The 23047-nt window shown below is 50.0% G+C and overlaps 1 protein-coding gene across 3 annotated transcripts in view; it reads right to left on the bottom strand.

Moving 5' to 3' along the window:
• The window catches only part of NR6A1 (nuclear receptor subfamily 6 group A member 1), a 101046-nt gene that overhangs the window by 12035 nt on the left and 65964 nt on the right, over nt 1-23047 (bottom strand). For 2 of the 3 annotated variants that reach the window (XM_075054640.1, XM_075054639.1), the window contains 5 exons: nt 12998-13228; nt 8180-8235; nt 5998-6155; nt 4873-5100; nt 3884-4138 (listed from right to left, as the gene is read on the bottom strand). In XM_075054640.1, coding sequence (XP_074910741.1) covers nt 3884-4138; nt 4873-5100; nt 5998-6155; nt 8180-8235; nt 12998-13228 — 928 coding nt within the window. Of the gene's footprint in view, nt 1-3883; nt 4139-4872; nt 5101-5997; nt 6156-8179; nt 8236-12997; nt 13229-22071; nt 22208-23047 lie in introns of those variants that run through there. The other variant, XM_075054641.1, reaches the window with a different exon arrangement.

The raw sequence follows: 23047 nt of genomic DNA on the forward strand, positions 1-23047 counted from the left end.
TGGTGCTGCTTTACAGCACATTACAGAGGGATGCCGGCTCTCTGCAACAAACACGCCCAACCTGATATCCAAGTTGTTGGTTTTAAACAAACCCCTCCATTCTAGAAAGCTGATAAATTAATTTTAACCTTTGCCTATAGAATCAGCACAATCCCCAGGCTTTGGCTCTGCACAGCACATTTCGGCGTATCAGCTGAACAGGGCAGCACCCAAGCAGGGCTGCTCCGGTGGTACAGGACTGCAGGAACACGGACCCCAGACCCTGCTGCAGAGACGCTGCCTCCCAGAACAAAGTGCGTTTCCAACAGCAAAAGTGCCTCCGATTTCTCATACCTGTACAGTGCTGTTGGAAGTTGCCTGGATTTAAACACTGAGGAATTACACTGACCCATGTACAACAGTGGCACACACTCCATTTATCTGACAGACAGGTGAGGAAGCTCACCTGCCGAAAACTCCCAGGAGTGACTCACTGTACTTCCACACAGCTGTATTTATTGCCTGTTCATTATGGTTTGTTAATTTTCTTCAGCTGAGAGTTTCTCGGGCGAGACATACTGCAGGAAGGCTGGAATCCTTCTCACAAATAAAAATATGCATGAAACCACAAATAACCAATGTTAAAGGGAGTGAAACTGCAGGCTATGGTCTGAGGTTGAATTGTGCATTCTAAGGAACACAAGCCTTTTCCTTCTAAACCTTCCCCCTCAAAGAGGACATGTGGGATTCATTGCACTTCATAAATGCATATCAAGATCCACCCAGAAAAGCACTGCTGCTAGTGTGGACTGTCAGGGATCCTCCGCTGGGATCTGGATCCACCACCTGTACCAGCCCTGGAGTATCTCACCAGGCACAGCCGCGCTTGTTTCTGCATCTGTGCCGTTTGCTGAAAACAAGCCGCGCGTTTCTCCTGAGCATCCACACTTGCCAAGGGAAGCCAGCGACAGAGATGGGCAGGAGAAGGCACGCTGATGCAGAGGGAATGTAAATCTCCCCGAAATCTCCTGGGAAATCGCCTGATGTAGATTTTGTGGGTGCAGAACGAGGTCCTCCTGCTGAAGAAGGGGCCGGGCTGCTTCTTCAGGAGCGACGCCTCGTGTGTGCACCATGCAAAAGCCATGGCGTAAGCAACAGGCAGAAGCGGAGCTGGAGGGCACGGAGGGCTGCCGGTGTACACAGGCATGGTCCAGGACCATCCTGCACGTGCCAATGCCCCCTCGGGAACACATCTCGCAGCAATACCCCTGGTTTCAAAGAAACCACATATTGCAAAAATGCTCAGAAGTGCGGCAGAAGTGTTTAGGGATGCTTCAGCTGCACTCTGGCATTGTACAGCACAAAGAATAAGAGCACAGCCAGAAAGCCATCTTTGAATAGAACAAAAATAGAACCTTTTTCACTGAATAATACCTTATTTTGGCATGTGTGTTTGTTTACTTCAAAGTTATTTGTAAAATGCATGGTGGAGTTTGACCTCAGAGAAGTGAAAACAAGCTATCTGAACTCCAGGTCACTTCTTCAAGAAAGTAATATTGTAAGTGATGAAAGCCTTGTCGGCTAATCTAAAGTTGTACAAGTTTTCTTGCTCTCAAGCTGACATTAAAAATCTTGCAGGTGCAAGATTGCAAAGCTCAAGAAGTTAATGAGCACAAAGACCACTCAGTCGTCTGTTGGGTTTAATTGTTTTTAGAGCATGCACATTTTTACCAGCCACTCATCACTTCATAAATCCAGGAGAGCTCTTCTCTCATTCCTGCAGTTGAACTGTCTTACTTTTCTGTGCATACTTTCCTCCCCCTTTCAAACAAAGCTGTTCTGTTTTTCACAGCCCTATTTCTTCTCGAGGACTGACTCCTCCACACACTTTTCCTCACAGTTTACACCAGGCAAGTTTCTGGCTGGGAGTTATCGGGATCAGCTGGAGAGGAGGGGGAAGGGAAGCGCTATCAGGAGTGCTGGGGGAGGTCAGGAATCTATTCATTTCATATTCATCTCCAGAAAAACAGCACAATAAAAGAAAACATTTGATCTAGCAGGCAAACAGAACATTTAGCCAGTTGTTAGAAGTGATTAAAACACAGGGGCTGCCTTCATTTGTCACCTACCTAAACATTAGCGTTGCTCCCATCCTTTTGCTAAGTAAGAACAGAAATTAACCTCCAAGTGCCAGATTATTACAGCTCAGCAAGATTTCTTCAGCCGGCTGAGATCTAATGAACTTTGGTTTGCAATAATTACTGATCAATGCCAGAGCTCTGTAAAGAAACAGGGGCTCTACGAGGAAACTCACAAGTCGGACATCTCTCCATAAGAGCCCCTTACAAATCCAAAGGGACGAGCTTTTCCACGAGTGCATTGGACAGGGTGACTGATACCCATGACCTATCCCACTGCCGCCAGCAGACAGCCAAGCTATGGCTGAACTACCATAAAGACAACCGAGAGGGAGCCACGCAACCTGAGACCCCTCATCTGTGCAACTTCCCGCTAAATGGCTTTTTTGGTGTGCATTTTCCCACATTACTAATGACAATTAATGATACTTGAAGAGCTATATCAGAAGAAGAGACTGCAGAAACATTCCACTCCCAAGAACACCTATTTTCATCCATGTGCACAGATCTTCTCTGAAGGACTTTCGAGGCAACCAGCTTCGAATTGCCGGTTTCTGAAGGGCGAGGATTCCTCCTTTGTCTTGTTTTCTTACCTCTCGCTTGTATTTATCGCAAACTCAAAATGAAACAAACACTTCTCTTTTGAGGCTCTGACCAGGACAGCAGGAACAAAAGGATGGCTGAATGCAGAACAAGTGTTATTGTGGTTTTCTATGACCCTTACTGTTCCTTGCAGGAGCAGCACCAGATGCACGATGAATGGCCGGGTGGAACAGCACCGCGGAGGAACCTGCCCCAGGAAATGAGACACCTGGGTCCAGCTCTCAGCTCCCCCGCTCGCCTCTGCCATGGTCTCAGCCAGCCAGCCCCTCTGGTTGTCGAAACAGACACACAAAGGGACCTCAAGGAACAGTCAGATACTGTGATGGCTGAGGACCACAGCAGTATTTTAAATCTCTGCTCATCGGACACGTAGATACCCCAGTGACTCTTGCAAAATCGCCAAGTCTAGCAAGGGCAGAGCGCAAACGGGACAGATGTTAAAAGGGAGGGTGGGCAGTAGTTTCCATAAATCCGACCTATTCTGCTATAATATTGTGAGATTGTGAGTCTACTACCAAAAGGAGGATCTGTCTGGCACCAAGACTACAAAACAAAACACCCAAACCAAAAAACAACACCCTGACCAAAATGATAAATGAAAGGCAGGTTCCTCAGAGCATCAGATAGCATGTACTATGGAAAAAACAAGAGCTAAGTTGCAACATCTTTAAATTTATGTAATCAAAACAATGAAATAGCAATTAATAATGAACACTTTGATAATACAGACAACCAGCTTTGTGAACAACCTTTCCACTGGCCCAAAGGGTTTTTAAACAGGACCTTCCGTCCTGTATCTCAGGGTTACCCAAAGTGTTGCTTAGTTTTACTCTCCCCTTAAAAAAGGCAGTTTGTAGGGCTGTGCTGGAGGATGACAGCATTGCTATGGGAACTTCAAAAAGCACCATACAGCACTATGCACCTTCCCCTGCAGAAGGAAGTTTTGGTTCAACCCTAACTAACCATGGTGTACTTTCTAGGCCTGGAACAACCATCCCCTAAAAAACAGAAAAGGAAAACAGCAGCAGGTGAGGTGACCCATCCCGGAAGAGGTGGTTAGTTGGTCACAGGGCCAGAAACATGCACCCGACCACCATTCTCCCAACGGCTCCTCCATCTCTAGATCTCGCTCCCTTACCCATGGGCTCAGCGCGACACCTCACCTGTGCAGCTCGTCGTCAGAGGGAGAGTACTTGGAGGTGACGTCTGCAAGGTCACCAAAGATCTGCTTGCTGTAAACAGTCAGCGAGGAGAGCAGGATTAGCTCCTGCCACGTAGAGCTGAGCAGGCAGGTATAGTCTTTGATGGAGAGTTCGCAGAAGAATGGCAGCTTCTTGATCCAAGCAATCTGCCTGAAAAGCAATTCATCCGCCAGACGACACAACAACGCAAACAGCTCTGCCTGAGTCACTTTATACCTGCAGGCACAGTTAATATGAAGGCATAAATACAATTAACAACATTGAATGACATCATCTGACAAGGCACTTGAAAAGCAAGGCAAATGCCACAGGAATTCGTGATCGAGTGCCAATGTGCCGGTGCCCTGAGTGTCACCTGGCGGCGGGAGCCGTGATGGCCAGCACCCAGCCTGCCTGGCCAGGGGCTGCAAGAGGAGCCCCCCCCCAACCCCTGGGGTCACCCACCTGGCCAGCACCCAGCCTGCTGGGCATGGGGCAGCTCGGCCTTAGAGACAGCCCTGAAGCTCTTGCCAATGGAGGGACTACCCAGCTTTTTTCCACTTGTGTATTGTTCCAGCTTAATTCCATGCTTATGACTGGGCCTTTTGTATAGTTAACGCAGTGTCAGGGCTGAAACCCATCAAACCTGCTCCCGTGCAGGCTCAGCCTGGCCATGCAGCCTGGAACCCCAGCCAGCTCCATGCATGCCAGCTCCATGCATGCCAGCTCCAGCCCCAGGCAAGGGCACAGGCCACCCACAGGACGGAGTCCGCTTTGCCGCTTGCACTACGGCTGCATCTTCTCCCAGGGGACGTGCTCCCCGAGCCGATCGGGCTGTGAACGCGCGCACCCAGCCACCCCCCTCACCGTCAGCAGCCCCTGCGGCACAGGCTGCAGCCACGTGTGCATGCAGGGACAGCCCAGAACACGCAGCCCTGGGCAGCCTCTTGCCCCACACCGCACACACTCACCCGTCCTCAATGAGCATCGGTGTGCCGAGCGGCTCCAGGTCCTCCGCTGACACTAACTGATTGATAAGACTGTGCGACTGGGGGTCTAGGCTGCGCGTTTGCGGGGGCATCAGAGCCGAGTGAGCAGAATAGCTAAAAAGGTGCGGGAGGTACTGATAGTGCGTGGACACCGGCGTCCCGATATACTGATCCCTGAGTGCAGCGAATCCATTCAGCTCCACAGACCTACTGGAAAAGGAAAAGCTTTTTAATATACCCCCAAAATTCCACTTGATTCACTGAAATGTTGCATCCAGCTCCGTCAGAAATGCTAATAAAAATAGGGAGGAAAAAATCAGAACGGAAGACGCCTTTGTATTTATATGCTACTCTGGAAATAATTGAGAGTGCGCAGACCAGACACCTTACACTTGCCTCACGTTGAGCCTGGCTCGGCACTAGTTACCCTTATGGAGATCCGGGAACTGCTGCTGAGCAGCCATTTGGAGAATAAAACAGAAACCCAACTGTACAAAGCACTTCCATCCCAGCTTCCTTAAACAGCCAAAATTTAGGACTGTAAATTAAGTATTTACGCAGCCAGTGAATACAGATATCTCCTAGCTTAAGATGCAACTGAAAGTAGATGTAATGCAGATGTGAGATTCTCGACATGTTTACAATCAAAGGCTGCATCGGGAGGCTAGCACTCCCATTCCTGATACAGTAACTGACATTAATATAACACAATCAATTAGTAACCTAAATGGAGTCATTTATTGTCAAAATCTGAGCACAGTGCAGAAAAAGAGCTTATGCAGAACAAGCAGTGAAAGGTAATCAAGTTCCCATGATCTGCAGAAAAAAATCTCAATACAAATTAAGAGATATATTTTAAATGTAATTTTAACTCAACATTGCCTTCTTTTTCATTTGCTCATGACCATTTCACCTCCCGGTTCAATTTTTTTCAATCCAGTGGCTGTCCTTCTTAAAACACAATTAGAAAGGTAAGGATCTGCAGGATGCACAGTTTACACAAAGATGCACTCACAGTGTATTCTTCCTACATTGACCCAAAGTATCACTCGGGGAAAGACAGTCAAGATTACTGTAATACGAAATTCTTCCAGGGGTCATTCCCACCTTGAAGATGGAGTAGAAACGGGTGAAGGCTGGTTGCTCTCAGAAACTCCATTTCCAGGGGAACTATGGTCACTGTCTCCGTTGTTGCTCCATGACATGTTTGCCTCTCCCTCAAATTCTTGCCCAGACATAATTCTCTCAATCTCTTCCTCTGATATCTGTCAAATACAGGACCATTATGGTTACTTCAGTTGAGAACAGAAGGCAGAGCCTCGGTATGCGAACACCTTGACCATACAGCCACATCCAACAGAGCTGAAACCACCCTGCACCAGGAGAAACGCTTCACCATTCCTGTAGATATCACACCTTTCCTTTAAATTTAACAATGTACATGAAAAATTCTATTTACAGCTAATTGTGGTGACCTCCAGTGCCTGCAGTACAATTCAAGTGACGATAACACAGCAGGCAGGAATGGACACATGAAAAGACAATGTCAAATACACACAGCAACGAGCTATAAATCAGCCACTGTCACACAGTGAGAAACCTGGGAGTAATAGAGGCCAGTTCATTGGGAACATCACTCAGTACTCGGCAGAAGTAAAGGCAAACAGAAGGTGGGGTAGGCTCCAGTTTGATAAAGGAATTGAGAGAGGCAAGGTGACACATATGAAATTAGTCAGGAAAACATTTACAGGGAATCGTTGTTCACTGGTTTTCCCCAGGTAAGAACCAGGTGGCACCCAAAGAAGTAATCAAGCACCTAATATTTAAAACAAGTATTTAGAGAGTAATATATATGAAGTTAAAATAGACTTGAAAGAAAAATAAAAAAATGAGTTCACTGAAGTATAAAGTTTCAAGAAAGAGCTGGGTATGCTCCTGGAGAAATGTTGCATCAGTAGTGGGGAAAATACAACATAAAAATTTCTGGGCTCTTTTTTTTTTTTTTAATTCTGTGCATGTCCCTTAGCGAGGCTGTTGCAAAATAAGGAAAGACCTCGAGTTAACATGCTGCAAGAAAGTGCAGTGAACTCTGAACATCGTTTTCAAGAGCCAAATATTGCTTAGACAGTTTATTCCAGTCTTGCAAAAGTGTCAGAAAAACTCAGTAAGCTTACCCAGGTACAGCATCTGAAGAGTGCAATAGCTAAATAGTCTCACTGCAGGAAATGGAGTTGATGGCATGACCTACGGTCCAACATTGACCGATCACGCAAGTCTCAGATGAGCAAGGGCCCACTCTGGCTAGCAACGCCTGCTGTTTTACTACAGCTACAATGCTCAGAAAGGCAGTAAAAATTGTTACCTGGCCAGAAATTAAATGTTTGTTCTTCTTCGATAGACCCCCACAGGCTTTAAGAATCAGTAACTAATGCTGGTACAAACATGATATTTGCAAACAGCAGAAAATGTTCTATCATTACTAAGAGATTTTATTGTTTGAGCTAGGCTCTCTCTGATGCTGACCACAGGCATGGCCGCACTGTCCAATTCTTGCCCTTTTCTCGGTTTGCTATGGAGGACCTTACTGAGCAAGCAGGGCATCTGGTTGCCTGGCTTCTCATGGTTTGGTTTTTGGACTGGGGTGAGTAGTCTCTTCATAGGCACAGAGAGTCAAAGAAAATGCTTTCAGTGTTATTTTTATTTTATTAAAATAAATAGTAAACTTTTAAAAGACCTCTTTCCTAGAAGCGAGCTGGAAATGGCCATCATTTCTCACACGTGCAGTACAAGCTGTTGTGCTGAATTACCTCGCGCTTTACAAGACATCTCCAGACAAGCTGCACCATCAATCAGCGAGACATTTACTGGGTGCCCCGCTTGCAACAACTGAAGGAATTGCAGCAGGCAGCCTGTGAGATTTACTGGGAGCTGCGGAGGGACGGACGTCCTTGTGCGGCTCACAAAGGACAGAGCGCTGCAAGACTGCCCATGAATTCACATAGGCACCCTGGGACTGCGCCGTGTCCCCTCCGGGAACAAGCAAGCACCGAACTTTATTTACAAATCTACAGGTCATGACGTAATTCTACACTTGTGGAGAGTCAAAACCCTGCTACGCCAGCAGAAGGCAGAGGCAGGGCCGAGAAAGGCTCAGTCAAACGAACCCCAGCCCCATCCCACGCCGAGCTGCTGCCGCGGTCCGAGCCCACCGCTGCGAGAGGAGCTGTGTGCCGAGGCCAAGAGAGCAAAAGCTGAAGGGAACTGTGGAGAAACGGTCGGACATGCTCACCTGGACAGGTCCGATGCTTTTGTTTCTGCCTCCGGGCATGCCATCCTCTCTGATTGCTGAAAGAAAACAAACCAAACCTTGGTGAGGAACACTACTGTTCAGTATTCCAGAAATACATACAAAGGTATCTACTATTTTGAAAAAAATCTTTGTATCTTAAAAGATTCATTTTGTTCACCAAAATGAGCACTGGAGAGCTCAAGCAGTACACACCATGATCCTCACCCCAAAGGGTATAAATGCATTGATGGGGCTACAAGCATTACTCAGGGAGTCCAGTATTTCTTTATGTGATCCTTGAGTGACAGGCAATGAAGGAATAGCAATCCTTTATCACAGTTACTTCCAGCATAATTTGAGAGATGGCACACAGAAAGCAAACCTACTTCACCTCCAGAAATAATGCAATGAATACCCATGACTGCTAGAAAATGAAATGCAAACGCTGGCGTTTCTAACTCCACTGCCCACAGCCCTGTGAACCACCGCGAGCCAGACTCCACCTGGAGAGACACCAAGCAGGGCCACTGACAACACAGAGATAAAGCACTTCACTGGTAACTAGTAACACCGCTGTCACTTCAGATGGTCAGATCTCCTACAGCTATCACGGAAAATGGAGGGGAGATGTTTTACCCAGCCGGCTGCATGCAAAGCTGTTGTTTAAAATTCCAGTTACTAGACCAAGCTATGCAGTTTCATTTCAGAAGGGCAGCCTAGTTTCTCAATACAGCAGCTGCATTTTTAAGGCTCTTTAAACAATTTCCAGGGAGCTTCAGTGAAGTCCAATTAAGGAGATTATCCTGGAGCTGCTTCTCTACCTTCCTCTTCCCTTTGCTTTTCTCTTTGTTGGCAGAGCAGCTCTGCAGAAGCTGTCAGCGTTCGAGGACCAACGCTGCTCCTCGTGCGCCTCCTCTCCCGGGCCGGGTCCCCCTGTTTATCAGGTCCCAATCTCTTTCCCACCGCGACCTGGCCAGACTTGGCAGGAGGCTCTCCCCAGCTGCGCGGTGACCTTGCTGCTGCCGGCCGGCCTCACCCTGCTTGGCACACGGGGCTGCAGGAGGCCCTTCTGAAGCAGAAAATGACACAATATTTAAGGAAAAATTTCTGTACCAGAAAAGGCACGCTGCTGCTTGATTTTAAATATCCGCAGCTCAAATCATCCTCATCTGCCTCGGTGCTGCACTTGCAACTCAGGGATTACAGACGCGGGTTCAGCTAAGGCAATTGTAGCAAGGCAGAGCTATGCACACCCTGCACTTGGACCTAACCTGCGTTTTCCTGAATTAAAACCACCGAGTCAGGCAAGGCAAATCACTACGCAAAAGTGTCCTGATGATTTACAACTCCGGCGGTCCATGACCAGCAGCACAGCGATCCCTGTGGCACCTTACAACATCACGTTACAAAATCAGCAATACAGTTTTAATCCTTCTAATGCAAACTCTATCACCTCCACAGAAGAGCAAGTATTTTTATTTAAAATGCCAGATAGCATTCATTTAAGCACACTGGAGAAGCCACAAACACAGGATATAAAACAATTATGGTTACCTTCTACATCACACAAATCTCTTAAGATATAGCAAGACAATAAGCTCATTTTAACAAACAAGGCTGTTTATTTTCTATGAAAGCTCATTCCAAAAAACATTAATTTCTCATTAAAAAAATGTGACTGATATAAAACTAAGCTTTCTGTTACTCCCTTTAGGTTTTTTTAACTTAATGGAACTACAGTAAGAGTTTTCCAATTTTGGGGGAACTTCTCTAGTTTTCCAAGATATTTTATTGCTAATTGTGATTCCAAAGGCTTCTCGGCTAATTCCATTACAAGCCATGGACATAAATTGTCTTGGTCTTTTGATTTCAAAGTGTAATTATAGCAGACATTAGCTTACATCTTCCTTTTCTATGTCCACATCATTTTATAGAACGCCTTGGAAAATCTGCCTCTGTAGAGTTTACAATTCTTAATCACGGAGACAACGCTGGTTGTCACCAGGCTGGTCTTTACTCTGTGCTCCAGCTCCCATCACCCCAGCAGAGCTGCCCTCCCTGCTGAAATGGTCTGATGAGCTGCCTTTCAAATTGGCCACTGCCAGCCACTGCTGAGGGCAACACTTCGCAGGAACTCTTGCACTCGCCACTCAAACCCACTTTAACCCCTGTGTACTAAGAGGAGTTTGCAGTTTGGCTGCGCAGGTCCTTGCAGCAGTGGGTGCCATTTAAACCAGAGCTCTATCCAAGGCAGTACCCAAGCTCGTGCATGTTATCTTTAAGACTGCTGATATTTTCAACAACTGGAGGTTAAACGAACCCCATTACTCTTGATGCAGTCACCGTCGCTCCAGCAGTTCTCCACTGGCCAGTGGTTCGATGCTTTGCGGACTGCCCTGCCGGACCCTGCAGGCATAGCACCCGACAGTGAGACTTACAGGATGCAAACTGACTTTGTTTATTTTTGTGAATTCTTACAACCGTTCCTAGCTTAAATGGAAGAACCCCCCACCCAGCCCCTGGGAGGTGCTCGGCACCACCTGGTATCTGCTGCGATGCTTGACTTGGGTATCAGCAGGGACAAACACACGTTCTGCTGCAGAGCTCAGCCTTCGTGGACCAGCACTATTCCCTGCTGCTTGCAGCTCGGATATGGAGCTCCCCCATCTCCCAGATCACTGTACATTCAAGATGCTTCTCTCAAACGGGATTTTTGGAAGTCTTGCCAGTTGCGTAACCTAGCCAAGATCTGCAACAAGACGTTGTAATGTTTTTGCTGGTGTTCCATCAAAGAAGGCTTGAGGGAACCTGTATGGTTCCGAAGCACAGACGCACTCCCCAGAAGAGCTGTACAGGGCTGCACGACAGTCAGTCTCCTCAAAGCTGGTTTCCCTTCCAGTGTTGAGCTCTGTGCCTTACCTGAACTCAAAACTAACCGTACTTAGACCCCGGTATGAAGTACCTTTGCGACTCCATCACGCAATAATTTGGGCACCCTGGCGGGAAGCACAACGCTCCTTAACCGCCCGCGCCCCTGGGTCGCCGCCTGCGGACTGCCGCGTCCTCCGCGGAGCCGAAGCCGGGGCGGTTGTTGGGGGAAGAAGGAGCGGCGGTCGGGCGGTCGGTTGGTTGGCGGTCGGTGGGTTGGTCGGTCGGTGCTCGGTGCTCCGTCGGTTGGTCGGTCGGTGGTGGGTCCGTGCTCGGTCGGTCGGTGCTCGGTTGCTCGGTCGGTCGGTCGGTCGGTGCTCGGTCGGTCGCTCGGTCGCTCGGTCGGTCGCTCGGTCGGTCGGTCGATCGGTCGGTCGGCGGTCCGGCAGGTGGCGCTCCGCCCCCGCGGGTGAGCCGCGCCCGCCGCTCCCGGAGCGTCGCGCTGCCGGTACCGGCAACGCCAGGGCGGGCGGGAGGGGGACGGGTCGTGGGGAGAAGCCGCCCGGCAGCGGGTGGGGAGAGAGAGACGGACACTTCCACGGGTGCCCCGCCGGGCTCGGACAACCAGGCGAGGCGGAGGAGAGCGCTTGGAGGAATGGGAACAGCGCGCCCCGGGTGAGGAGATCGGGGGGAAGGCGCCGAAAATAAAAACGCACCCAGCCAGCGCTTCGGGTCACCCAGAACCACGCTCGTCAGGTCAAAGACTACCGGGACCCAGCTTGCCTTCCCCATCAAATAAAACCCCCAAGACAGTTTGTAATCAAAGCAGTCAGGAGATAAGCTTTCCATCTCAGCCCCAAGGTACATTTTCTAAGGAAGATCCTGCTGGATTTGCGGTAAATTTATGGAAGTTTTAGTGCTTTTGACAGGCGGCTTTCATGTGAACGATGACACTAAAGGCATCAATAGCTACATTTAAAAAACATGAGATGACACTTGTGTTTGGCAGCCAGGAAGGGGTCCCTCCCACCGTCCCACCTGCGCGTCCGGGGGGAGCGCAGCGGCCCCTGTGCTACAGCAGCACCCGCTGCTGCTCAGACTCCTGCCTGTTGCCATTAAACCAATAAATCTCTGCTTTTAATGGGCAACAATATTTCTAGAGATTAAAAAGCCAAAAGATTGAAGAGTCGAGACGTGACACTGAAATAAATCCCAGCCTATTTTTCATTATTAACTTCTGAGCTACTTAAGATTTTCCATCCTGAAGATGATACCGTAGCATTCATCACCTCTGCACACATAGGGACTAGCGGGTTGCTGTCCCTAACCCAGCGCAGCTCCTTCTCCAGATTGTGCTTGTCTCCTCAGTGACCTCGTACCTGGCAAAACCACCGTCGGCATTCCCCAGCTCCACACACTGCTGTGGGAGCCGTGCACCATCAACCAGAGACAGGCAGTAGGCGAAGACCCTCACACCTTATCACTGGGCAGCAACTGCAGGTCTAAGCTCCAACAACAATGAACAGGTGAAGTCTGACTCGGATCTCTTGGGACTTAAATAGCGTATTTAAATGCATTCATTTTTGCTACATTAGTATATCAAAGCACAGAAATAGTGACCACCTCGCTCAGGATAAATGCAAGGACAGATCCACTGGGAAGGACAGTAATGAACTGTTACCTTCCCTGAAAAAAGGGATCACAACAATCAGCTCTCCAAATACTTATGTGTGCTTTCAATTCATACAGCTTTTTCCTCCAGTACAGTAATGAAGTAGTTCAGGAAGAATTTTTTATCCATGCATAATTTTGCTGAAGTTTCACTTTTTCTTGCCAAGAATTTGAGAGGCAGAACTGCAATACAAAATGGCAGCTGAGGAAAAGCAGCATGTATTGCTAACACGGGCCCCAACCTGTGCCTTCACCCATAAAAAGCCCAGTTTTCTTTACCTTTTCGGTTCATCCCCATCTGGAGGCATTTGAGCAGCCGGCAGTACTGGCATCTGTTGCGCTGTTTGCGTGACATGACGCAGTTCTTGTCTCGACTGCATCTGTAAACCCGCTTGTTGCAGATGCTCCTTTTGAAGAACCCCTTGCAGCCCTCGCAGGAGATGATCCCATAGTGCAGCCCCGTAGCTCTGTCCCCGCAGATCAGGCAGGTTCGCTGATCCACCCGCTCATCTGCAAGAGAAGAGGGAAGGCTTTGTGGTCAACAAAACGGCTTCACCGAGCGATCAGAAACTCTCCTGAGGGGACTGGGAAAGTTTCCGTGCCCCGTGGCCTGCCCAGACAGAGCGCAGCAGAGGCACTCACCCAGGAATGCCGGTCTCAGCGGCCCGGCACAGCCCGGCCAGAGGTGCTGCCGGCACGAGGCTCCTCACTGCTTTACTCGGTCAGCAGAGCGAGGTGGGCAGGGGGGTTTGCCTCCAGCTCTGGAGCTTCACACGCCTGCCACAAAGCCAGTTCTGCAACCGCCAATAAGGTCATTTCAATTCAACATATTCATAGGAAATCAAGTCCAGAAATTCTCAACAGTGGCAAGAAGACTGAAGAAAAGTAAAACCCATGTTTGCTTAAAAAACAGCCTCTTAGAAATGCCCTTAGTCACACAATTTGTCAGAAATGGAAGTAGTTTGGGAAATGAAGCGCCGTTTAGATCGCGAGGAGCACACGTTACAGCTGTAAGAGGCCACATCGGTGCAGTGCCTGCCTCTGCCACAAAATGGGGTCTCCTCCTGCCACCGGCAGGAGGTCAAACACATCACTCGGAGGCCAAACAAGTCCCCGAGCAGCTTCCCTGGCACTATCTTATGTATTCCCTTAACAAAGAACAGAGATGAGAGCAAAAAAATGGATGATGTTTTCTCATCAGCATGGCACAAGCACGCTGCACTGCCCCTGAAGTTTATTTTATTCCCAATTTTCAGGTTTTCCTCTGAACACTCCACTTGGTGCCCAGTGGTGCCAGCACCCGCTGTGGGCACGCAGTAGGAAAACCCCCGAGTTCCTATAAGGTCAGGATTGACAAAGAAGCAGCCAGTTGTCAGGCTTGTGCGGATCCACTGCACAGCACTGGAGAGCAGCAGCACATGGCTGCAAGGGAAGGCTCCATCTTTCACCTTCCCAGCACCGGGACAGGAGCCTTGGAGCTGGGGCGAGAGTGCGACTCTCCCCGGCAGCCTCCATCAAACTTTGTGCTGCTGTTAGCCGAGAGGAACGGGAACCTTGAGGGGAAAAAGGGTCTGAAGCGCCCTGCCTCAACTGCACAGACCAGGTTGTGCCAATACAAACATTGTGCCTGGCAGACACCAATGAACGCGAAATACCGTCACACCCTGCGTATTCCTGGGGGCAGGCAGAGGGACCCCCTCACCTCCTCCTCGCTCCCTCCCGCGGCTCCAGCAGCACCAGCAAAAGCCTCACGGCACAAGTCACCACCCAGAACCCAAGTAAATTACGTTATGGTTAAGCCACAATGACGTGACTTTACTGTTCGTTTTCCAAATCTTTGGAAGGCCTTTGGACGGCTAAAAATGTAAATTGCAGGACTCGCAGCAACAGGAGCTGTCACATTAAATTTCATATTTTAAGACACTAACATCACCTCTGAGACAGAGCAGGGATGATGCACGGCTCAGCAAGAACCTGTGAGCAGGCAGTGATCTCTGTAGAGGTGATGTCAAATGGAAAGGAAAAAGTAAATGATGGCTGCAGAGACCCAGGTAGTTAATGAAGATGGATCCTCATTACCTTGCATCTGTATAGGGAGGCCTAAACCTTGCTTCACAGTAACACTCAGCTATGCTTAAGATAATGCCAGCAAGTTGCACCAGAAGCTTTTCCTGTAGCAGATGTTTAGCACAGCCAAACAGCTTAACCCCTCGCACACCAGGCCTATCTGCTTTCCCTGCCCCAGTGTTGTAACCTATTACTATCCCAATAGTTGCAAACAGAGCTGCACATTGAAGATGGGCACTATTCAAGTGCGTTCAGGGGTACACACAAAACTGCAGTACACTTTATGGGGCTGCTTTCCCAAATGTCAAATAATCATTACCTGGACGACTAGATCACCCTGGCCGAGCAAGGCAGAGGCACCAAGGAACAGAAAGGGCATCGCTTTGGTTTGGAGCAACAGGACTCGAGGAACCACACTTTTGTCTTTCACTCAGTCATGCATTTCATAGGGATGCTGGTTAAACCAGATTATTTCTGGTATTTCTTGGCTTGAACACATGACCATGCAAGTTCCAATGGGCAGAATACCCACAGCTAAAGCGGGACCCAGGAGGTGGCAACAGTTTTCTGCAGCTCCCCGGGGATGGATGCTGCATGTGGTTCTCCATGCAAGCCTCGGGTACCTGGAGTTTAGCTTCAGTGCCTCAGTCCTTTCTCTCTGGAGTTTGTGTGATAGATATATTTAATCATGTTAAGTTAAAGACAAGCTGCTTAGGAGACACAAGAAGTGCATATGCTTTCCAGGACCTGCCTTGCAGATGCAGGCTGTGCTGCGTAGGAAGTTATTCCTCTACGGCCCAACTGTTCAAAACTCAGAGGAGAAACTTTGCTGCAGGAGCTCATGTGATAGCGACGGTCAAATTAATAGGGAAATCAGGAGTATGTGGCAGTGCCTGGGGAAGACACCACAAAGCAGTCAGGGTTGTCCTGTGGGAAGGGGAAGGTGGGATAGCCCAGACCACGTGGCATTTTGGACCATGCCGGTGGAGCCGGGGAGGAGAGCAGCCAGAGCTGCTTTTCTCTTCTTCCGAGATGCCCGCGAGCTGCAGAGCGAAGGCACTTGAGGGCCAGTGCTCCTTTAGGTGTGTCCAGGTGACAGGAGCAGAAGAGAGTGACCCACATGGCACCCTTACACCTCAGTGGGGACAAAGGCTCCTTCCAGACAGCACCCGAGCGGCCACAACGGCGACTTGTCCAGGTGATGAGGGAATTACAGCGATGCTCCGGTGTGGGCGGCAGAGGGTCACGCAGTGTCGGAGATGATGGGTCTTGAGGGGTAAAGGAAAGTGGTTGAGAAGATGAATAACGGGAGGTGGGGAGAGGGCAGTAAGAGAAGGGAGACACACAGACCAGGTCAGAAAAACAAGGAGACAGTATAAGGGGACAGAAAGAATAAAAAAACATTGAAGAGCAAGAAGAAGGAAAAGAGCACAAACTCAAAACAGAGAAACCATTCGGCACGACTGCTCTCAAAAAGATGGCACAGCCAGAGCAGGAAGGGAGGAAGAAGGCAGGCACAGCGCCGGGAGCAGGCAGGGGCTGAACCCTTGCCTTACGCAGGAGATGGAGCGGGGCACGGCAGCTGCCTGCGCCCACCAACCCACCCAGGGAGCAAAGGAGAGAGCTCAGACGGGGCAGACACACAACTACACAAATCCGCATTGTGCCCGGTGTGCTACCCACACCCCGTTGTTCCAGTTTTGTGTCACTCGGTGAAATGACACAGACTTTGAAAATCCCCAACCTTAGGATGGCACCGGCTTGTGAAGATGAGCTGGTTCAAACTCACTTCAGCATGACAACACCGAGCCTGGTTTTCCTCGCTTAGATTTGACAAGTGAGTTTTCCGAGACAGAGGTGTTTTTATCTACAGGATTTTTGGAGCGGCAGGAGGTAGCAGTCACAGTGAAGTCCTCTCCAATCTCGATAAAGCCTAAGCAACCTGACAAACCAGTGTGTAGGTTCTTACTATCGGAGAACACGTGAACGCAATAGAAAAAAATGAGCCAAATGTATTAGGATCAGAAATGAAACCAGTTTTCGGTTACACAAGCCAAGTAAAAATCTAACCCATCTGTATTCATCTTTAAAAGGTTTGCTAATGCGCAGCATGCAAATTTGCACTTCTCTGCGAATGTCACCACACTTGTTATAAAACCTTAAGATAAAGGAATGAATGAAGGAAACGCAAACTTTAACTAAAGAAACGTTCATGGTGTCATCACCACACAAAAACGTTCCCAGTTTTACAGGACAGACAACCTCAGGTATGTGCTTAATGAAGACTGCAGAGGAATGCTGCTACAGATCAGGACTGGGGCTATCTGAGCATCTCGCTGAAGGGAGGCAGCTAAACATGACTTTGTAGTCACCAATTGCATAATCTCTACCTTCAGCTATCTGATAAACGCTGGGAGGGGGCCAGGGGATTAGCCTGGGACAGAAGAGTCCTCTATCTGCAGGGTTTAGCTCAGCCTCAGCTTAACTCCTGGCCCTCCCCCTGCTCCCACCAGCAGTGCCATAAATCGTGGGCGCTGGGGGACCCCCGGGTCAGCAGCAACGGCCGCGCTCGCTGCCGGGCATGCCGTGCCATGGCCAGGCAGGCTGGGGCGGAATTAGGGAGCCATGAAACTACCGGCTTACGCACACGGCAAAAGGTAGAGGAGGATGGCTGCGGTGGACGGCTGCGGTGGACGGCTGCAGCGTCCCATGGCAGATCACGGGGCTCCCTCCTCGCCGGAGCAGGCTGATGGCTGAGGATGTAAATGAGGGCTCATTTCCAGGCGCAGCTTTTTTGTTGCGGGAAGAATAGGGCCTCGTCTGGCGAACACGGGAAGCCGGGATGATTAAAGCGAGGAGGAATCAGAATCCTTCCCTCGCCGTCCCCATCTCCCCGCTAGCAGGGTGACGGCGAGGTGGTGTGAATGGCCCCATCGCCACAATAACTGCACATGCCTCCCTGCAGAAACTGTTAATTGGGTGGGTTTCCAGATTAAAATTCACCATGGAACAGCAGCACACACCGTGAACAAAGACACAGACCTCCAGGAGCTAGAGAGATGCCCGTACACCCTGTAAACTGCTGCTCAAAGAAAACTGGTAGATAAAAAATAATTACCTACTGAAAGTCTTAGAGTTTCAGAGGTTTAAAAAAAATCCTGTAGGAACCGTGACTAGGCCCAAGACGCTCCCCCTGTGGCCCATGGGTTTGCTGGCTCCTGACCTTTGCTATTTTTCACCCTACTTAATGCAAGCGCCTTGTGTAGGCGAACAGTGGGACAGCCGGGCCAGAATCGTAGCAAACTTTACAGAAACAGTAAAGCATGGGCAAATTTAAAGCAGTTTTGCGCTGGGGGTGCTCTGAACTCCCTTAACCTTGAAATTTCAGTAGAATATCGAAACACATAGTAAGTATAATAATTTTAAAGCAAGCAGCCCTCCTTCCTCCCTGGCTCTGTTCCCTCTCGTCTCACTGATTCCTCTGGTTTCAAAAGCCACACAAGACAGTGTAGCTTAAGAAACAAAGCAATTGGTAAGTTTTTTTAAATACCTCGCACATGTTTTATTTCAGAGCGAGAGGGCTGAGGAAGCCCCCCCCTCAATTTTCCTGATGGGTCTTACATTTAACGAACTCATACATGGGATATTCTGGCTTTGTTCTCACAACCCATTGTAGCAGGGGCCACTAAATCAAACAGTTGCTGCTACGACAAAAGCACTCACAAAAATCTCAACCTCATCTTGAACCCTGAAGATTTTTATGGCTACTCCCTCGCTAACCCCTCCCCAAAGCCACATTAAAGGATGTATTGTTTTCAAAGGTCATGGTAGGTTTCATACCACATTTTAATACAATGTAAATTCTCCAAGAATATTATGATGTTACACAAGAGTCACAGAAGATGTAGTGAGAAAGAGAAGAAATCTCTCCTTGTCTATGTTTTATAAGGCAAACAGTAGAAGCAATACACTTATTTTTTAAAAGACTTGCTTTTCCCCTCAGTGAAATGAGTAGTCTTGATAATTTTTAGAAGAAAATTCCTAAGAATTTCCAAAAGGAAATACCTTCGAATCCTGCTGAAGCACATGGCAAAGACACATACAGAAAACACTAAAGCACATGAATAGGAATATAAAATACATAGCAAATAAATTAAAGTATCGGGACACATGTGAGCCCTCAGCAAGTCTCCATCACCGCTCCCACCTGTATCACTCCTGCGGACAGACACCCGAGCAGGCTACGGGGAAGCACCTTTGGTGTTCCGAGAGCAGGCAGGCAGCACGGCCGCATTCCTGGAGGGGACCAGACGCTGGCTTCGTCTTGGCAGTTCCTCACGGCTGCGAGGATTGCACCCACCCCTCCAGATGCAGTGTAAAACCGTACAGCACCTACAGCTCCCTGCAAGCAATTTACCTTGGAAATAAGACCGTGTGTCGGTGCAGACAGCTCGCGTGACTTGTAATATCGGTGCTTTATAATGGAGCAAAACCAAAGACTTTACTTCCTAGAGTGAGGCCAAAGCGAAGGCACAAACCCTCACCCAAACGCCCAGAGCAGATGGTGCTGGGATTTGGTCCTGCTGAAAAGTGAGAGGGAGGACGCAGAAAGCTGCAGTTTGCAAAACTTCCAATTTTTACAGCAGAACATGATTTACAGCTAAGGAAATCTTTCATAAGAAAAGATTATAGACAACACTCAGCACCACAATTCATTAATATATTCAACATCTTTTCAACTGTGTATCATTTATTTGCTTTGTGATTAACTCACCCTATCACACACACCCCACAGTACCCTTTAGCTGGGTTTAAATCTCAAGCTGCTAAATACCAGCTGTTTAGGGAGGGGGAGATCTCACACATGTGTTACTTAAATCCTAGAAAACTCTCGCTCGCCTCTGATGATGCCTCAAACACAAACAAACGCCTTGAAGGTTTCTTTTTCTCCTTATCTTTCCTAGCGATTTTTTTCACTGTCAATGTTTAGTTTCAAGAAAACCGTCTTCTTAAATTCAAGACACAGATTTGGGGTGAATCCCCCCTCGCTGCAGAGTGCTGCATTGTCCAAACAAGCCCACCCCCAAAACCAGATGCGTTTGCTTAAGGGGCTTTTCTTTAACTTATAATCGATGAACACAGGGATTAAATTTTCTGTTGGGCGGCCCCTTCCCAGGACAGGAGCAACCTCGGCGGCCGAGCCCATCGCTGGGTGCACAATGGGCCAGGGCGTCCCGCTCCTGCTCCCCATCGACCCCACAGATGGGGGTCCCGGCCCCGCGCTGGATGCGGGCGAAGGCACCAGCGTCCTGCCTGGCCAGGCCAGGCTCAAAGAGCAGATTGTGCTGCCCCGGATCAGGCCAGCCATGGTGAGAGCCTGAATAGAATTAACCCTCTGTGAACTAAAACAAAAACATTTGTGTGCCCAGCTGGGATAAAGGTTAATTTAAATGGACAAGCCTCCTCAAGTCCTTTAAAAAAAAAAAAAAGAAAGGGAAAGAAAGAGACTGCCTGCAACGTCATGTTCTGTACTGTAAAAAGATGTTCTAATTATGGAGAGACAGAGAGCGCGGTCACATTTTAAAAAGCACTGACCGAGTATTGAAAAGAAAAGAGGAGAAATGCTGCGACAGAGAAATGGCCAGCGCATCTCAGCTTTGCTCTCCCTTTCCAGTAATCAAATCCAAAAACTCAGTCTTATTCCACGCTGATTTTGTTTCTGCCAAAGAAGAGTTCAGTCAAAAGAAAATGCTCATAAAACCCCCAGAAGTCATTGGTTGCTCTTTTTCGTATAGGTATAAATCAAGAGTGTGCAGCTGATGAAACCCATCACCCTTCCCTTCCGCGGGCTGGGACCGATCACCATTTGCATATCAAAAACTCATCTGCGAAATGCAACTTCTCCCGGGCAGGCTGGGAGCCCCTCTCCCCCCTGGCCTTGCCTCTCCTCCTCACCCCAACACCCAGCCCTGCACCCCAGAGCACCCACATCCCACGGGACCCAGCGCCGGCAGGAGCCAGCCAAGGGCCAAGGGACGCTGCGAGATCTTCGCCCCGCTCCATTGTGCGGCACAGGGAGGACGGGCGACGGGGCCTGATCCTTCACTCCAGCCAGTTGTTGCACAAAGAGTTTGGAACAAAAGCCCACTGCACCAAAATGTGCCCCCGCTTGCCGAAGCGACAGCCTGCAGCCGCCGTAGCAGGCACAAGGGTCTCCATCCCTCGCGCTACCCACCCCTTCACAGGGTCTGGAGATCGATTCCGAGCTTACTCGGCGCTTTCCCAACTGATCAACTTTCTCTAATCCAATTTAAGAAAAAATAAAGCTTTTTGCATGGTCCCCTGCCCTTGCTCCGGCACGGCCATAGGCTCCGAATTAAAATCTGGTTTAGACTCTATTTTTAAAATTGATAAATTACAAAGCAGTAAGATTAAAAACTGACTTGCCTGCCTAAAAATAATTCTCTGGGAGGTATGTAAGTTGTCTAGATGTGCAGCGACTGAGAACGATGCAGAATTAAGAAAATCTAAGATTAAAACAACAACAGCCACCACCACAACAAAACGCAGCAGTCCCTGCCTACGAGGAGCCAGGGCCTAGGCACAACTAAAAATCGTGACTTTTCTAAACGCGTGTTACCCAAACACGCGCTGTGCTTTCCTTAAATATTTCATCCTTATTCTGAAGAAGAGCTTTGCCACTGTCTTCAATCGGGGGGGAGGGGGGGAGAGCTGTAAAATATCAGTAACTAGTATTAGTCCCAGGAGAGATGGAGCTACGTTATCAAGTGCCTGCATGACCCCGATACTCTCAATAATTAACGATACTAAAAAAAGCTCTTCCAGATGGTCGAAGGGATTAGGAAGTTTAAAATATAAACAAATTAAGCCACAAAACAAACTAATACCCTTTTTTTTGTCGCTGTTTCAAATTGCATAATCCCGTTCGCAGCCGCAGCCTGCGACGCGCGGCCAGCACGGCGCAGCTCGCGGCCGCCTTAAAAAGAAGGAAAAAAAAAAAAAAAGGCAAGAAAAGGGGAAAAAAAACCAAAACAAACCCACAAAACCCCCAAGCCTCCGCGGCTGTTCCGCTGCCGCAGCCCCGGTCCGGGTCCCGGGCCCCGCACCGCCAGCGCCCGCTCCCCCCGCCGACCCCGGCCCCGGAGCGGCGGCTGCCGCCGGGGGTGGGGGTGTGTGGGGGGGGGTCGGTGGCGGGAGGCGGCGTCCCCGGGGCCGCGCACCCCCCCGCCCCCCCAGCCCGAACAAAGGCCCGGCGCCCCGCTCACCTTCCATGCAGGTCGAGTCCCGCTTCATCCCCCCGGCGCCGCGCTCCTAGGGCCGCCTCATGGCGGCGGCGCGGCGGGGAGCGGGGCCAGCGGCGCGGGCGGGCGGGCAGCCCGGCTCGGCCATCGCCGCCGACCGCGGGCCGGCCCTATGCTAACGAGCCGTGATGTCAGCGCCGCCTCCGCCGGGCACCGAGCCCCGCCGGGCCCTGCCCGGGGCGGGGGGAGGGAAGGGGCCCGCCTCGGCCGGGGTCCCCGCCGAGCGCCGGTCCCCCGGGCGGCTGGACGCAGCGGGCCCTCGGCCGTCGTCGCCCCCCCCCGGGGGAACGGGGCGCGGGGACGGCTTCGGGTGGGTTTTGCCCCGACTCGCTAGCGCGGTCCGCTGAGGGGTTACGCCAGCAGCCGGGGAAAAAAACCAGAGGAGTTTCTACGACGGAAACTCTTTCCTCAAACCGGTAACCGCTGCCGGCCCCGAACTCCCGTTTGGTTTTAATCGTCGCCCACACGCAAGCTCGGGATGGACGGACGGGTCCCGGGGCACAGCCGACCGAACGCGGGCCGCGACGGGCACGGCTTGCACGGCGCACGTCGGCGTGGGCGAGGGAAGGCGTCGTGCCGGCCACGAGCAAGCGCCTTCCCAAGCCCCCGGTGCAGCCGACGGCCGCAGCCCACCGCGAACGTGGACCGGGACCCCCGGTTCCCACGGGACCGAGAACTGGGGCGCTGCCGCGGCGGCGGTCGCGACGGGGCGGGGGACCGGAGCGGTCCTCACGCGGGTCTGCGTAAGCCAGCCTACGGGGACGGGACGCTGGCGACTGGATGCTCGCTCCAGCTTCCTCAGCGGAGGAACACGTGCGCGTTCCCTGTGGTCATAGAGAGGTTTCCAAAGGGTGAACAGTCAACATGGCACACGCTCACACTCTATTTCATAGTCGTCATTTACAGAAACGCGGTAGTTGCCAGATGAGCAGGAGCACAA

Source organism: Buteo buteo, chromosome 23, assembly GCF_964188355.1.
Source record: "Buteo buteo chromosome 23, bButBut1.hap1.1, whole genome shotgun sequence".
NCBI classification, from domain to species: domain Eukaryota; kingdom Metazoa; phylum Chordata; class Aves; order Accipitriformes; family Accipitridae; genus Buteo; species Buteo buteo.